This window comes from Melozone crissalis, unplaced genomic scaffold, assembly GCF_028551555.1.
Source record: "Melozone crissalis strain CALT ecotype California unplaced genomic scaffold, PUWL_Pcris_2 ptg000033l_1, whole genome shotgun sequence".
NCBI lineage: Eukaryota > Metazoa > Chordata > Aves > Passeriformes > Passerellidae > Melozone > Melozone crissalis.
This window is the reverse complement of record NW_026535811.1, coordinates 6,539,379-6,557,596: the sequence shown is the minus strand read 5'-3', so window position 1 is coordinate 6,557,596 and position 18,218 is coordinate 6,539,379. Positions and strand designations below refer to the sequence as shown.

General features: G+C 39.4%; 1 protein-coding gene across 8 annotated transcripts in view; it reads left to right on the top strand.

Annotated features, from left to right (window-relative positions):
- Window positions 1-18,218, top strand: part of ERC1 (ELKS/RAB6-interacting/CAST family member 1) — a 266,470-nt gene that overhangs the window by 8,138 nt on the left and 240,114 nt on the right. For all 8 annotated transcript variants that reach the window (XM_054281949.1, XM_054281944.1, XM_054281943.1 and 5 more), the window contains exon 2: window positions 1,968-2,801. In XM_054281949.1, coding sequence (XP_054137924.1) covers window positions 2,133-2,801 — 669 coding nt within the window. In that variant the 5' untranslated portion in view covers window positions 1,968-2,132. The remainder of the gene's footprint in view (window positions 1-1,967; window positions 2,802-18,218) is intronic.

The window sequence follows — 18,218 nt, the reverse complement described above, 5'->3', positions numbered from 1 at the left end:
TAGAAGAAATGTAACTTGGATTAAAAAATACATCTGTAGGTGTTGCTTTGGCAGATAATTTCAGTCAATGCTGGTGGCTGTTTTTCCTTGGCCGGTTCTTTATAGATGTGCTCTAAAATATTCTGTAGCAATATTGTTGCTAGCTTTTCTTGTAATTTTGAAAAAACCAGAGTGAGCACTTGAAAATCTTGAGAACTGCTCACAAAGCAGTATCAATTTCCATAAGCTTTGTAAAATTCCTCATGCCATTGTATCTTCAACGAAATTGTCTGAAATTGATGAAATGCTGGCTTGCCCTGGCTGCCTTTTCCATTTAAAGTTCAAGATTAAGCTAAACATTTTGGAGCTATTTCTTGTTACATCTTTTCCTATACTAACTTATTCAGAAAGGTAAAAAATACTCTATCTTTTCTTCCTGGATTTTACTTGTTTTTCTTTCTACCCTTTTCCAGTATTTTTTGCACTATTATTTTTTGGTCGCTTCCTTCCACCCACTTGCATTGTTTCTACAATTTCTTTTGGAAGTGCATCCCTGTTTTAAACTTAATCTTTACCCTATTTGCCCAGTTATTATCTCACAAACATGCTGGTTTGGAGAAATTAATTCCTAATATCTGGCAAACCTGACTCCTGAGCAGAAGGGCAGGTAGATGAGACCTGGTGTGAAAGGCAAGATGGGATATATTAGATGCTGCTGCTCCTTGGACACTGGCTGGTATTCCTTCATCTGATGGGATCAGGAATGTTTCAGTGTTCTAACTTTGATTTCAATCGAGCCCAGCAGTAACATGGAATAGTTTACGATGGGAAAAAACAGTGGAGAAAAAAAGTGAAGGACTGTATAGTGGGATAATTTTACAGTGCTGTAGTTTAGTTACATTTTTTGCTTCTCTGCTAGATCTTGGCTATTGACTTGATCCCAACCCAGAGTCCCTGTGCTGAAGAGTTTCCTACCAGTGCTTGTACTGCAGCATCATATTGCACTGCAGAAATAAGGAATTCTACTGCATGTGCCACCAGAGTTTGTATTTAAAGAAAAAGCAGAGGGGAGAAGGAACAGCAACAGGATGATGTTGAATTGTTCTGTGTTTTAAGAGGTCCCTGCTGTTGAAATATTTTTTAATGGAATTAATCTCAACTGGTTAATGAGAAGTGTATTTAAATCAAAATATTTTCTTAACCTGAACAAAGATATAAGTTACATTTAGTTTGGGAGAAAATAAGAGGGTAGAGCCAGTTTTCAGTGGACCTGTGATTCTTTTGTTCCTCTTAACCTCGTTGGTCTCATTGCTGGGCCATTGCTCCTATTTCAGATTTGCATCTGTGCTTGCTGAAGTTGTGTGGTCAGTAATGATTTCATGATTATTGTTGGTTTTGGTTCTGATTTCTGCATTTGAAGTGGGGCTGACAGCAGTGCTAAGGAACCTTCTGGTTGAGGTCATGGTCAGAGTCACTTCAGTCTGTCCTGCCTTCCCATTTGCAGGGTGATTTCACAACACAAGGGTTTAGAAACCGTGTCCTATGGAAGCTGGCAGTACTTGAAGGAAAGATACACTACTGAGTGGTTTTAGAATTTTGATTCTCTCACTCAGAAGGGTAACAGGTAAAGCATTAGGGCCAGTTAGAAATAGGAAGAAAGATGAGGTGGCATCTGAAGGTTTTGTCATCACCAACAAAATTACAGCTTGAAGATTGATGGATTCTCTTTTCCTTTCCTCTTTGCTGTGATAATATAGCAATAGAAAAGCAAGAATAGAAGTTTCTTTTTGAGTTTAAATAGAAGGGTTTAAATAAAACATTGCTTTTTTTATTAGGAGGAATTGAAATTTATTAGGAGGAATTGAAAAATACCAGAGAAGTATAGGCGAATGTATTCTAATGTGGGGCAAACATTTGGTGATAAACTAGATATTTAGCATGTTATTTTTATTGATGTAGATTTTAATAGGTCATTCTCATTGATACAGATATGGTCCTGAACACCTTGAGCACGTGACTTCAGAGATGGACAACCAGCTCTGTTCCAAGTTGTGATTGGCCTTAAGTTGACTTATAACCATTGAAGAGCTTACCAGGAATTCTGTCATTCCTGCATTTTGCCTATCAGATTGCCTCGCAGCACCAGCTCCGCCATGTACGGGAGCGCTCGTTCCGTGGGCAAGGCGGAGCCCAGCACGCAGAGCCCGGGGCGCTCGCCGCGGCTGCCGCGCTCGCCGCGCCTGGGCCACCGCAGAACCAACAGCACGGGGGGCAGCTCGGGGAGCAGCGCCGGGGCCGGCAGCGGCAAAACCCTTTCCATGGAGAACATTCAGTCCTTAAACGCTGCCTACGCCACGTCCGGCCCTATGTACCTGAGCGACCACGAGAACGTGGGCGCGGACACCCCGAAGAGCACCATGACCTTGGGCCGCTCGGGAGGGCGGCTGCCTTACGGCGTTCGCATGACTGCCATGGGCAGCAGCCCCAACATCGCCACCAGCGGAGTTGCCAGCGACACCATCGCGTTTGGAGAGCACCACCTGCCCCCGGTGAGCATGGCATCCACCGTGCCTCACTCGCTGCGCCAGGCCAGGGACAACACCATCATGGACCTGCAGACGCAGCTCAAGGAGGTGCTGAGGGAGAACGATCTGCTCCGCAAGGACGTGGAGGTGAAGGAGAGCAAGCTGAGTTCTTCCATGAACAGCATCAAGACCTTCTGGAGTCCTGAGCTCAAAAAGGAGAGAGCTCTGAGGAAGGATGAAGCTTCAAAAATCACCATTTGGAAGGAACAGTATAGGGTTTTGCAAGAAGAAAACCAGGTATGTCATCTACCGTCACTGCTGTGGTAGTGTGGTAGCGTAATTAAATGACTTTAATAAACTTGCATGCTACACTTAAGCAGCTAAATTAGATTGGTGCTTTTCTTGGGTAATTGATGTGGGTAAGATGTGTTTTCAGCTTGCAAGCCTGTTTTTAGATGTTTCTTGTCAAACTTGTAAACTACCTCGAGTGCTCATTTTTCCTTGGGTGTCCTGTGTATTTTTCCCCTAGGACTGATGGTAACCACTTGGTTTCCTTTTGGGAGTATTTATTCTGTCCATAATTAATATTTTTGTGCTGTTTACCTCTTGAAGTGTTCTCTTAGATGCAGAATGTACTAACTGCTGACCCCCAGGATAACTGCACTGTTGCTGAATGTTGACAGATTGCCATTAAAAACAAAGTAAAGTTGCACTCACTGATATTAGAGCTAAAACATCCAGACCTGCAGTTTTCACAAACAGATATAAATTCTGTTCTTGGCTACATTTAAATAACACTGTTTAATACATGCTTGCTATTCTTTTTTTCATAAACTGTGCATATTTTGTTATGCACCTATCCTAAAGCACCCTACAGTTTTTATTTTTTTTTTTTTGTAGTGGTCTGGCCAGTTACAGAATAGGCAGAAGAACACATATTCTCAGGTGTCTAGGTCTTAGGTCTTGTGCAACTTGAAAGCATCTCCAAATTAAAATAAAACTCAGAGGCTGATTAAAACTGAGGTGTCTTTGTAGTCAGTTCTACTGATTAAAAGCTTTCTTAAAGTTCTCCCACCTAGAGCTCCTTAGTCCTGAAGTAAATATTTGCCTTTGAGTGCCCTCCTGTTTAGTTGTTTCTGGCCAAATGTGGGTTCAGCACCTCTCTGGACTGTCAGGTAAAAAAACCTCATTATTCTTATGGAAAATAGACCCAGTGTCCAACTCCAAAACTTCCCTGAAATGTAAGTCAGCTTCCATCATGACAAAATTACTTTCCCTGTTGAGCTTTTTAAGTATCCAAGCACGTTTAATGAAAGTTTCCATAACTCAAATGTGACCATGTTCTTGTAGCTTTTAAGGTATAGGTGCTATTTTAGGCGGTGCTTTTTGTAAGATTGCTTTAGAAGGTGAAGGAGAGAGGGAAATGCAAGAAGAAAAGGCTACAGCTTGTTGTACTCTCCTTTCAGGTAGCCTGTCTTAAATAGTAAATTACTTTTGTTTAGTGCTTAGTCTACTACACTGAACTTGTCTGCAGTTTTCTTTTCACTTTTTAAAGAGCTTGAGTTGAAAAAAATAAGTTGCTTTCCCTGAGATAGTATGAAATCAGAACATGTCATTTAACTTTATAGCTGTACTTTTATTGAACTTGTAATTTACCTTTATAGCTGTATTCTTACTTAATGGTAAGTATCACAACATGGGACTTGTTAAGGTATGTGACACTTTGTCTTCAATTACTTATGTCATCTTGGAATGCAGAAAACCTGAAGTAAAATAATTTTTATTGCAAAGGTAGGATTTCTTCAGAAGCAGTAATGTAATGAAAATTTTAGTTATAATGGTGCAGTACCAGGATAGCAAGTATCTGGAATACCAATCACTCAACTTTTCTGGTGTTCTTTGTATTTCAGTTGCAGGTAAGTATTTTAATTCTTAAATTATTCTCATTTTTTGGCCCTATTTTCATTCTGAAGAGACTGTCTTGGAATACAATAATATTTTTTCTGAAATAAATTTTGACATTTGAGGATGCTTTGGAAATCTTGCAAGAAAAATGCCATGAATATATGCTTTACAATTGATTAAGCAATTACTAAATATGAATACAGTTGAGAATAGTGATTTCTCTGTCTTAGATTTTTTTTTTCCTTTGTCTTTCCTTTATCCCCTAATTAAACATTTACAGATATTTCTAGGCTGCTGTTCTCTAGGCAATCACTGTAATTACTACCACACTGGTAGAATTGTATAACTTTGGTCCAAAAGTAAGAAGGGTGCAATTTAAAAGTAAATGGGTATTATTGCATTGAGCTGTAAAAATTAAGAATGCTAATGAATAGATTATAGTTAGCTAACAGTGTGTTCTAATTAAATTCTGAATTCACTGTGTCTTTTATACCCTTTTGGAGTTGGTCACTTCAGCCCTTCACGTGGAAGATCAGTTTAATAGGATTTTCTCTAATTAAACAGACGTCCCTGTTTAGACTCTGAACAAGGAATTTCCCAGATGTGTTGGGGGAGCAGAAAATATCTTCATTACCTCCTCAGCCTCCTTGTGAAATGAGTTCCAGTATAATTGCAGGAACAGGAGTTTTAGACTTAGTTATGAGTATTTCAGCACATCACTTTTCAAAAAGACTTCTTGCACGTGTAGTACTTGTGCTTTATGTAAAGTTTATCTCACACCAGTTGTATTGTTTAAAATCGACTCAACTCATGGAGCCAAGATGCTGGCTGACTCATACCATTATCTGATAGGCATCTCAATCTCTTTCCTGTGGTCATGGCTCTTTATTCTGCTACACACACTTGATTGTCCCTGGTTGTATTGCTGTTCTTGTCACCTCAGCTTGAGTGACTGAATTGCCCCTTGGGTTTGGGAGTTGGTAAAAATACCTGAAAATGTGAGCCCTGGTTGGTTGCTACCTCAGCCTTCTATGAGTAAATGCATCAGTGTCTTTGAGTTTTCTTTCCTGTCTCAATAATTGTATTGCTTATTGATTCCCAGGACACTTTCCAGGTTCAGTAAAGCTCGGAGAATGAGTGGGGAGATTAAAGAGCGTGCTGCCTGTCCTGAGGCAGTCCCAGCCTTTTGGTTGGCCTCTGGGGGCACTAGGCAGGAGGGTTATCCTGGATATAATCCTGAGAATGCCATGCACATGCTCTCTCTGTAGCTCTCACCTTGGTGGGCATCCTTGCCCAGCTGTGGTCTTTTCCCCAGTTGTGGTGCAGCACATTTGCATTTATCAGATGCTCTGAGCAAATGCTGCAGCTGGCGAGTGGAGCTTTATTTCCATCCTTTGTTGCTGATCCTGAAGAGACAGAAAATCCTTTCTTTACATAAATGGGGAATGTCATTGAAAGCTCACTTTGAAGAGCTCAAAAGTAAACATGGAAAGTATTCCTGTAGTTAACACAGATTCTTGGAAAAACACGACAGTTTTCAGTGCAGTGTGGATGACTTAGCCAGTCATTCTTCACCAGAAACCCAGAGGAAAGTGTAAATGATTGCTCAGTTATGCAAACCCATGCATATTCAAGGAGAAATTGATGAAACCAGTAAACAGGAGCTTGGTTTTGGCATGGTGTCACTCTCCTCTAAATGCTTTAGTGGGAGCTGTATTTTTCTGAGTCGAAAAATAATTTTTTTTTAGTGTGTGTGGTTTAAAGGTTCCCTGGAAACCTCTTCATCAGAGGAAAGGAAAGACAGTGAGTATGTTTTGCACCACAGCAGAAATAATTTGCCTAGAACCTGGGCAGTGGTGGGTGATGTGAAACCCAAGGACAGAGGAGTTCCTCTCAGTTGAAACTTGCTTATGACAAGGTGATTGTACCTTAAAATAAGTAGTGCAATGCAAATTTGATGTCTAACGCCCTGCACTGAAATTTCCACATTTAACTGATCTACTTTTAAGATCAGATTTATGTTTCAGCTAAAATAGTGTGGTACTGCTGAAAACATCTTTTGACTTTGATGCGTTTCTGTGGCCTTTTTGTGGTTAGAGACCTTGGATGTCTGAGTCAGAGAGTTTAACCAAGAAAATATTTCTGAAAGGAGTTTAACCTGGCTTGGGGTAAGCACTTGAAGAAGATTGTACTTTATTGTGATGGATATATTCCAGCATTTCACCAGCATTCCCCAGAGTCAGAAGTATTTTCCATTTCTTGGTAGTGTGTAATGAGCATCTCACTTTCAAAAATGTGGTTGTCCATGTGTTAACCTTTTAAATGCTTTAGGTGCTGCTGTTATGAGACTGAGCTTCTAATGAGTACATTCTGTCTCTGAAAATCAGATTGATTCTCATTTCTTCATTGGTTTATTTTTTGAAATTATGTATTAAGAAATTGGTATGTCTTAGTGCTGTGTCATTCTATTACTATCCCCATTCCTGAGCTGGTTATTCATTGATAGAAAACGAAGATTTTTCTTCCATTCTGGGTGTTTAATTGTGCAATATATGGTTCCATAGGCATTGCTTAAAGGCATTCTCTGTATCCCAGAGCATTGCATTTAAATAATTCCTTCAATGGCAGATGCCTGTTGGCTCTCTAGATTTCTGCCAGCCTTAAGGTTCCTTCTGTCACTCCCCAGCTGCAGCATGAAATTATAATTCAGTTCTCTTTCAGAATAACTCAAAACTACATCCTCAAGAGTGCTTGGTATCTGAAGCATTTGTCAGTTCGCAGCACTTCATAATGACCTCAGAAATTGTCATGTGGTCACCCAAGAGAACACCCTGTGTTCTGTCTTTTATTTCAAATCTGTAAGGAAATAAAACTAGACTTTTTGTGGTTATCTATATTCCCCAAGGCTCCTTTTGTCCCATGTTTCCTTTTGAGGTAGGATCTAATACCTTGGCTTGCTTTGAGCTGCAGCATAGGCTGAACAGCTGCTCTCTACTTGATCCATTAAACATATAAGGAGACTACTACCAACTTAAAAGCAGCTTGGAATAAAACAGGTGACATCAGTGGTGCTGTTGAACTTAGTAGTTTAACTGTGCTTTTGTTGCTGTTCAGCTGGAGCAGGGATTACTCCAAATTCTGCAGAACTTAAAGCAGATGCTTTCTGCTATAATTCTTTCTCTAATATGTATTGAATCTGTTCAGATATTAGGCTCCTAACTAGGGTGGCAGTGTGTTATTCCACCATTTGGTGTTTATATTCCTGGAAAGTCTTGTCTGTAATGCTGTGTTTCTCTAGAAGCCTTTGTTCCTTCCAGCACTGTTCTATTTACGGTGTTTGAGTTAGTAATTTTTTCCCTTAAGTGTTCTTGCTTTCTAAAATATGAACTAGGTGGCTTGAAACTGTGTAAGGCTTCCTCTTTCTTAGTCACCCAGGGAACATTTAACAGTGGTAGATGATGGCAATAGTGCAGAGGTGCTCCTCCATTACAGTAATTTCTGCTGATGTTACAGCTTTACCGTGCCAAATCCACCGTTCTCATGTGCCTCATACTCTGCCTGGTATCGATTTGGGTAGAAGGGAGAGGAGCACTTTGGGTGGAGCTGCCAGGCCGTGGATAAAAGGTTGTAGTTGTGCTGGTATTGTGTCCATCTTTTAGGTGTGCCTCAGGAACAAAAACTGAAACAGAGCTTTTTAAAACTCTTGATTCTAGGAAGCCTCAGAGATATAAAGATGGTCAGCAGAGTGGTCCACCCTGACTAAACTGTTAGTTGGAAAGAACAGGTTTTATTTCAGCAGAGTAGATTTCTAGGGTACAGTTAACAGTCTATTTAATTCTTCAGACATTAGTAAGGCAGAGGGACTTTTGTATTTAGGATAGATATTTGTGTATATGTATGCTCTGAGATGAAAGCTAGAGAACCTTTGTTCTCTGGTTAAGAGGGGACATTTCTGTACTCTGAAAATAGTAAGTGTGTTTGATAACTCGTGAAGAGCAGTCATGACAGCTATCTGAATTAGTAATTGAAGAAAAAACCATTGTGAAATGACACTTTAGGCTCAGCTGGTGGGAGAGGAATAAGGGAATGAACTTGGTAGTGCTTGAGATGTTCAGTATAGAACTCCTTTGAAAATATTTTCTGTATACACTTGTGTTTAGGGAACACAATGAAACAACAGTGCTTTCAGTAGTGATTTGTGGTGATTTGAGATTTTGACAGAAATCAGATTACAACTGCTTGCCAGCAGGTAGCATAGCTGTTGAGGATTACACTTTTTTTTCCTTGAATGGGTAATGCTTTGTAGTTCTTCTGTATAATTCTTTGACATAATCTGTTGAACACATGGAAAAATGGCTGCATCTGTTAAATTCAGTGGATCATAATTATATCTCCATTTTTTGTCTGAGGATAACTAGCAGCAGACCTTGAAAAGAAAGTCTTTTCAGCAAAACTTGGTTTCATAACCCACAAGGTCTACATAATTATGTTTTGCATAGTATTTTCAGATTGATACTGGTTCTCTTGGAAAGGTCAGAGTCACCATCTGTAGTGGAAAAAAATACAAGGACAAAGTGTATTTAGCTTCCTTCTGTGGTGATACCAGTTGTTCTGTCTGAGTGATTTGCTTTGTGCTTGCAGTAGCATCACCTTGGACTGTGAAGCAGGAGGGGGTGTTTGGTTCTATTGGCAGCCTTGAGAAGCAGGTAGCAAGTCAAGGTTTTGCAGAGTGCCATTGGAACTGAGAGATCTTTGTAAATCACAAAAAAACCTTGATTTAGTGATGATTTTGCTTCCAAAGAGCATTAAATATCCTAAGAGAACTCTACTTCTTTTTCCTATTAATAAACCTTGGATTAAATACTAAAACTTTCTGTACTGTTTGAGGGTGATTGAGGCACTCGACTATACATCATGTTTTGCAATTGCTAAGGCAGCATTTACATTTAAACATTAAGAAAAGAAAGGAAGGATCTTCTGTCAATATCTAGATCAGTATTTGAGATCTTGTGGTAATCCAAATTTTTATCAGTTGGCCTTCCTTAAGAAAGCCTTCTTAGGGATTCACCCTAGGAAGAGATAGTGTTCTTTAAAGAAAGAACAACCCACAACACCCCAAACAAACTACCCCCCCCAAAAAATCCCCAACTCAAACCCCAAAACCAACCAATCAAAAAAAAGAACCCCCAGCCCCCCAAAAGCATGAAATAGTCTTGTTATGCATGTGTGCTCCTCAAAATGCGCATGATCAGATGCCAGAATTCTGGCACAGAACACCATAATGGCTTTTTCTAGAGATCATTGCTTTAGAAATCAGAGGAGTTAAACTTGTGTATAACAGTGACAGGAATAAATACCATGTGACTGCCTTCTTCAGTTTAATTTTAGCAACTTGGTTTGTAAACTGGAATGCTAAGTAATGTACAATCATCAGTAAACCTAAAGAACTTGTTGCTTTTAAGCTGTTTGTTGAGCTGTGTACAAGATTTTAAAATTAATTTATGTATTACTTCTTAATCCTGTTGCTATTTAAATGATGAAAGTGTGTGAGCACTGGGCTGCTTTTGCTTGTCCCTGGGTGGGAGCTAGAGGGCCAGGATCCCCTTAAAACAGGGAAAAATTAAGTCCTGGCTGCTCTGTGCTGCATGCAATTCCTGTTAAGGACTGCTTTCAAAATCTAATGATTGTTATCACTATTTTGGAAAATCAATAGTATAAGCCAACAAGGGTGAGCAACTGGCTGGAGGCAGTTAGGTTCTTCCAAAATTTGATTTCACAACATCACAATTAATTTGAAGGCAGTGTGTAGATTTTTAACCGTCTTGGGCAGTTCATTGCAAACATGCAAAATAACACCAGGTCATGGGGTGATGACTTTTGAATTTCAGGTCTGACACAAAATTTTATTGAGGGAGGAGGGAGGGAAATGATGGAGATCAGCTGCCTGGGAATAAGATATTTTTCAATGCTTTGGGGATAAATTTTACTTTGGGTGCTTTGTTTAATGCCTGTTCCTCTATGATAATTGTAATCAGGTTCTGTAGTGTGTTGTTACACGTTTCTGTTTCTGCACTGGTACCCCCTCCTGCTTCTTCCAATTTCCTCCGCCTTCCCCTGCTTTAGTGGGCTGGAGAGAGGAGCAGGGTGACAGCAAGCAAGTAATAAATGGTAATCCGAAATTAAGCCTCACTGGTATCTGTATCAAATGCATTTTTTCCTGGCCAATACATGAAATATCCTTGTTCTCATGAGCAGCACTGTGCAGGAGCAGGCACTTCACTGAAGAGTCTTCCACTGCCTAAAACATTTCACAGGTGCAGCCTTGCACACCAGACAGTAGACTTGGCATTGACTTTATGGATTTGTTTGATCCTACTTATCAAATGATCAGGTACCAGCTACCTTGGGTGGTTAAACTTTGTGAACAGATGGTCTTCTAATTATATGTGGATGTGGAGTCCAAAGAATGCAAGGCCATGCACTCCTTCTGATGCTTCTTGTCACTTGTTTCTGAGATTAAAACAAAGCAGCACATGAAGTGCCATAATTCAGAAATTAAAATCCTATTTCTTCAGGTACTTTGTAGAGGATCTGTTTCTTCCATAGTAGTTGTTTGTTCCTTGTAGGAGGATAGAATATAAAATAAAGAAAATAAAGATAGTGTAGAAAGTAATCTCACCCCTAAGGAGTTGCAGCTGGGCCAATTATCAAAGATTAGGAACAGGCCTGAGTTTAACAGGCCACAGGTGTAACCAATGAGAAGCAGAGTGCTATAAAAGAGTGGTTGGGAACTGGAGCCAGTTGGCTGCTGTGTGAAGAAGAAAGAGTTGGTGCCCTGAGGAGTTGCCCACCAGAAACACCAACAAGGTATGGAACTTTTATGATGAGGAGACAACAGTATGGAATGCCTGCAATAAGATGATAACAGCTACTAATATATGAAATATGTATGTATGTACACCCCCACACAAATCCTACCCTTTTTAATGCAGTGAGATGAGAGATGAGGTGTATATACCTTTTTTCCTTACAGGAATAATGAAATTGTGTGAGTAGTGGTCTGATTTTTAGTGGAATTGTGTCTCAGATGACAAATACTTAGCTTTTCCCTCCCCTCAGTCAAAACTTTCTGAACATTTGTGTTGTAGCATATTGTCTTTGAGCAACTTACAGCTTCTTGTCTTAGGCTTAACCTGTTGTTAGACTTGTTCTTTTTAATTTTTTAAATTTTACTATTGGCATAATTCATTAGACTCCATTAGACGTGTTATAAGTGAGTATTAGTTCTTGGATGAACAGAAATAAACCATGAGGCAACAAAAGTAACTTGAGATAAGTGGAGCTTTCTTTGTTAGAGCTTCCCACACAGCCCATTGCAGCATCTGATCTCACAGCCAGGAGCTTCCACGAGGCTGATCTTGTGTCTCTGTCTCTTTGGAGACATGGGAACATTTAAAAGTAAACATTTGATTTGCTAAAGGATTCAGGGCATCATACCCAAGCTCTTAAAATGCTATAAATGTCAAAATTGACACAGCTAAGAAACACCAACCTGTTTGGAAAATAAAATGTCCCTGTGGAAGATCCTATTCCTCCATAGTTGATTAATGCCTTGGATCTGATATACAGAAGTAGTTAATTGATGAGGAAGATACATTATCTTCAAGGGTGGTCATGCTTTTGTATTTGACTAAAAATTTACATGGCATTGACTAAAAATTTACATGAAGCTCTGAAAGTGTTTTTGGCTTCTGTGGCAAGAGGTTTCAGTGTTTCTTTGTTGGATGAGAGAAGGACATCCATGAAGAGGATGACAAAAGCTTGAGGCTTAGAATTAGTGCTAGTAGGTGAAATGATGAATCTCAGAATTATCCTGGAAAAAGGAAATAGGCAGAAAGAACAAGCAAAATAAAGGCTTAGAAATAGGTTGTTAGGTAATGTTGTGCCCTGCACTGGAGACTTAGGAATAACTGCCTTATTTCCCTCAGCTCGATAAATGTGCAGAATAAGATTCTTCAGTTATTCATTATTCATCTCTGTTCAGTTTGGGAGTGCAGATGACAGTGTTGTGATTACCAGGTACAGCTTAGTTAAATTCCAATATTCCAGTGTTTTTCTGATTGTGCAGCTCAGTAACTCTAATGAGAAGGGAGAGGACAGAGCTAAAAATCTAGGTAATTTTTTTCATCTCATCAACTGTGTCATATTTATGTGGCTTCCATTAGCATAACACATTTATGTTCTTTTCTGAAATCTTAATTGGTTTGCACATAAGTTAAATTTAACAGATGTTGTTGCTTGTGAGGATTAATAATTTATCCAAAGTAGTTGTACAAAAGGACTACAACCATAGGTGTGCCTTTTTTTTTTTTTTTTTTTTTGAGGGTAGAGGGATTTCCCAATCTTCATCAGCCTGTGTATCTGTTGCGTAAAGTTGAATTATTCTGTTCGTGGAAGCTTTGATTTGGAGGACAGCATTTAAATCTTTTTTTCCCTCAGCTGGTGTCTGATGGGTCAGGTTTGGCCATGCAGTTGTGAGCCTGTTAATGTGTAACCATTTTAATAGCTCTGAGAGCTTGGTTACTCAACAAGGGACCTCTCTAAGAAGCCATAGGTATACTTTCATATGAGAAAGTAAATAGTGTGCTCTATATGTGCAGTCAACAGCACTTTTTATGGGTGAAGGAAAATTAACTCAGCCATTTTATGGTCCTCCTTGCAGGGCTGTGTTTAGACTTTCTCATCACTTCACTATGACTGGAATGTTCTAAAATATGGCATTATCTGCAGTAACTTATTTTGGGGGAGGGAAACTGAAAAATCACCTTGCAATAAAATGAGTAATATAGGTTTTTCTTAACATGGATTTAGTTTTGGTATGAACTAGCAGATGGTTTTGAGAGAATGACAGAAAAAATTTAAGAAGCATGCTTTGGCCAGGATTTGTGAGAAGATCTGTGCCAACACTTGACCAAAGAGTTGAAGTAGGTGTGGGTACTGCTGTGTGCACTCAGGTTATGATTTATTATACTTTTTGCTGTTGTATAACATCCTAGTGAGATTATTGTACTAGTTCCTCTGCTAATTAGTCCTTTGTAAGCTATTTTAGTTGGAAATTGTATACCTTCAAATTGCTTTTACGAAATCCAGCTTATTTTGGTTGGTTCTTGGTGGTAAAGCCCTAAATATTTTTACAACTTACTTTAAAGTTGTGCTTTGCACTTAACATACAACGGTTGAGGAGGTGCTTGTATTGCTGTTACATTCTCTCTCCTCCACCTTCCACGAGTAAGGTCCAAAATCCAATGTTTGTGACTTAAAGAGGGTTCCAAGTTATGGTTTCTATCCAGGAAAACCTTTTTTCTTTATTTTTCTGCTAAAGCTGGGAATGCATTTAAGACTTGCCTTCTAAAACTACATGCTGTGTTTTCTCAGTGCAGAATCCATTTAATGTGTAAATATTTCAAAAATTATTCCTTTCCTCCTTTCCATTTGGTTGAATTAGCTCAGTTCTGTGTTCCTTTGAGAGGCCCAAGGTCTGTCTCTTTTCTGTGTGAGAATTGTCATTCATTTATATTTAGCATTGCTTTTTTGTTAATTAACTTTTTCTAGTGTTTTGTGTTGAGCTTCTTTAATTTGAAAGTCTGGGAATTTGTGGACGAAATCATTAATTCACTTTCTTTTATACTTAATACAGTTGTTAATGTTTCTTTGTGAATTGCTGAATGCTAGACAGTCTTTGAAGATTGATCTGGGAGAAGTGGAGCTGTACTTCACAGGTTGAGCTTGTTAGCAGGTGATTTGGTGCAGAAAGACCTGATTATTAAAGACAGACAGTAGTTGATGCTGTGACACCTTCATATGCACTGCATGCAATTGTGCTCATTAACACTGGAGTGAAGGCACTAATTTTAGTAGTGTACCAGCAATAAGAGGGTCAGTATGCTATAAGGCTTATACACAGCTGAAACTGAGGGTTTGCTGCTGAGCACCTAATTTTCTGGAATTCTACTCTGTCCAGTAGAACTTAATGAATAGCAGACTTCACTACAAAAATGCAGAAGTAATTTTTTTTTTTTCATAAAAATGGGTTATTTTAGCTCAATGTTCTTATATTGTCACTGCTTTTTCATTGTAAGGGGGAAGATGCTATATTTTTCTTCTGGTTTTTTTTTCATTCTCACTGGATATTTTTGCCCTTAATCTTCCATTCAGCCAGGCTTCTTTTGTTGTTCATGAAGCTATGAAAATCAGTGGTGCCTACCTTTTTATTCATATTTATATATATTGCAAACAGCAGTGGTATTTAACTTGCAAAACTTGTTACCATGTGAATGATTTCATTTTAGTCTTCACGTTTTTGGAGTTATGGAGGGCCTGGTAAAAAGGCTGCCCTTAATTTATAAAAGTCACTTTCTGGACTGGATTGGGCAGATTCACACACAGCAGAGTGACTGTTAAGGTGTTTTGTAATTGAAAAGGCAGAAGATGGCTGCATGAATTTGGTGGTTGATGATCTCAGCTCCAGAGTAACTGGCTGAGGTTCTGCCAGGTATAAGTGATACTTTGCATCCCTTGTGCACTGCATGATAAACCTGAATTACAAGTAATGAAGGACAGTGTCTTTGTGCTTCCAAGTTGCAAAACTGCTGTAAATGCCATCAAGAGATTTAGTTTCCAGTAGGAAACATCTTCCCTTTTAACCTGTGTTAACATGCTCTGCATTAACATCTCGGTTATTTTCGAAACTTTTTCTATCACATCAGATTTTCTGTCATTAAGAGGTGCTATTAACCAGTACCTTTAATAACACTTCTAACAGGTGCTAGTAAATCAAGATGATAGGAGCTTATCTAAAACATGAAGTATAATGTATTAAAGAAGTATTGTACATGATGGTACAATAATTTACTTCTAATTAAAATATTTAATTTGTAGCTAAAATGGATATTTTTTTCTTCCCAAATAATTTTATCTCTTGTATTCTTTTGGGCTGGTTTCCTCTTGCTTAAGCACATTTCCTTTCTTTTTGCCCTTCAGCACTGGGCTGGCTGTTGGGAGATGAGTAGCATAATTGTTTTTGTCATTTTTGATGTTGGAATCATTTAAATTGCACTAATTCAGTTTTGTGCAACAGGTTGTGCCCTAAGGCACAAGCTGATTATGTATCCAAGCTACTTGTTTGCATGGCTAACATGGAAACAAGAAGGGCCCTGTTTTTTGTGGAGTTCCTATAATACCTCATATTCAAAACACAGTTTTATGTAGACTTCATTGTAACATATTATTCGTGCATCTTCTGAATGCCCAACAGGCAGAGCAGCAACAAAAGAGTGTGGATATCATAAGCTGTAGGGAAATAAACCAAACTGACAATCAACGCCTTACAGAAACTCTCTGGGGAAAAAACATTTAGCTGTTGTCTTAATTGTATTTCCCCATTAATCTCAGTTTTCTGCTCATTACTGATGTATCATTCTTTTCTGCAGTGAAATTCCAGATCCATTGAGAAGTATCAGTAACATACCCACAGGTTTTTTTCCCCATCAGTGTGTGCACCAAAGGAGTTGCAGTTGGTGTTGAAATAATGCAAGCACACAGTCAGCATATGGCAGAGTCAATTCAGTATGAGTCAACCCAAATATTAGGAAGTTCTGAACTGTACAAATGTTTTTTAATGTAGTTCTTGGATGGAATTTGTTTTAAAAATGCTGTGTTTCCACCGTCATTAATCTCAGATAATTTGTCACTGTCCCCTGTTGCTGGTGCTGCTTTTAGAGAGTTGAGTGAAATCTTTGGGTGAACTGATTGTCAGGAAAGTGTTCTCACTGAGGAGTGACTTGGCAAGAGGTTGATTTTCACATGACGTGTTCCTTAAGCAGCAGGGCTGAGGGAAACAAGATTAAAATGTATACCCTTAGAACTGTAAATGTATTTTTATTACATAGAACATGTTTTTTAATGTACTCTAGAATGAAATCAATCTTGCTTATGCCAACACTTGTGAATCATTTACTCCTTGCTCACAATATCTGTGTTCAGAATAGAGTTTGGCTGGAAGTAATAAATGAGTATTGAATTTTCCTTTCGATTTTATAAACTCATTAATGTATGCTTTGGGTTCTGAAGGTTCCCATTCTTGGGCATTAAGGAAAGGCATAAAGAAGGCTGGTTTTGGTGGTTTTTTTTGGTTTTTTTTTTTTTTTTTCCCAACTCCTGCTTGTGGAACTTGAGAAATTTCACTGTGAAATATAGACTACTGTTGATCCCCCAGACAGATTACTCAGTTTCTTTATCCTTCCCACTTGGCTTCCCACAGTCTCCCACAGTATGCAAATAGAGAGAACACATTTTACCAAAATGTTGCATCTTTCTGTGCTATGCCCATCTGCTCAGGTACCAGAGGAGATTTCCCAGGCCTCTGTGATCAGAGATGAGGTTCAGGGAGAGCAGTCATGAATTGAACGAGGGTAAATTATTGTATGCCATGAATTGAATGAGGGTTGTCTCAGGGCTTCCTTGAGAAGACTTGATCCCTGCAAGACCACAGGATGGATGTGAGGTGAGGAGATGGCTTATTTCTGCCATTCTTAAAAGACTAAAGAAACTGGGGTGGGGTCTCCTTTGTGGAAACATGAATGCTCCACAATCTTCAAAATCTTCCAAAGGACAAGCCATGGAGTTAGAGGATGGTGCTGACTGCCTCAGTCCTTGTGGAATGAGTCCTTTTGGAACACGTTGCTGAGCATGTCAATGACAGGATCATGGTTGGGCACAGTCAGGATGGATTTGTCAAGGATTAATCATGCCTGATCTCATTGCCTTCTGTGATAAAATGTCAGGATCTGTGGGTGAGGAAGGAGCAGTGGCTGTCCTTTACCTTGCCTTTAGTCAGGCTTTCATCACAGTTTCCCACAGCACTCTTGTCATTCCTAGTTAAGGTGCCTTCCACAGTCTAGGTGGCAGCCAGGTGGGTGAGAAGCTGCTTGTAGGATCAGGCTCAGAGTGTGATTTAGGGTTTGATCACTCCCAGTTGCCTCTAACAACCTGAGTCGTGTTTGACCTCTATTGTGTTTGCTGGGAATGCCTTGATGAAGGCAGGAATGATGAATCTGACTCCATATTCTCAGAAGGCTAATTTATTACTTTATAGTACTATATTACATTAAAGAATGCTATATTGTACTAAAGAATAGAGAAAGGATAATTACAGAATGCTAAAAAGATAATAATGAAAACTTGTGACTCTTTACAGAGTCTTGTCACAGCTTGGCCCCAATTGGCCAATGAGTGAAATCAACTCACACCAGAATCCAATGAAACAATCACCTGTGGGTGAACAATCTCCAAACACATTGAACATGAGCAAAGCAGGAGAAGAGGCAAATTAGATAAGAATTGTTTCCCTTTTCTTTGAGGCTTCTCAGCTTCCCAGGAGAAAAATCCTGGGCAAAGGGATTTTTCCAGATAATATGAATGTCACAGGCATCTTTCCCAGGGACCTGGGTGGAGGTGACAAGGTCCCATGCATTGAGATGGCACCACCCTGAGGGGACCAGTTGTTCTGCTGAAGGGCAGAGCTGTTGTGCACAGGGACTCAGTCTGCAGGAATGAAGGAGCCAGGAGGCTCATGAGGTTCAGCAAGGATGATGGGGATAAGAAGCTCTTAGGAAAGATAAAGGTTAGGGTGTGACTGGGTGGGAGCAGCTCTGTGGGACCTGGTGGGCAGCAAGGTGAGCATGAGGCAGGGATGATGCATTGTGGCAGCAGAGAAGGTTGTGCAGTGATTATTTCCCTCAGCTTCACACT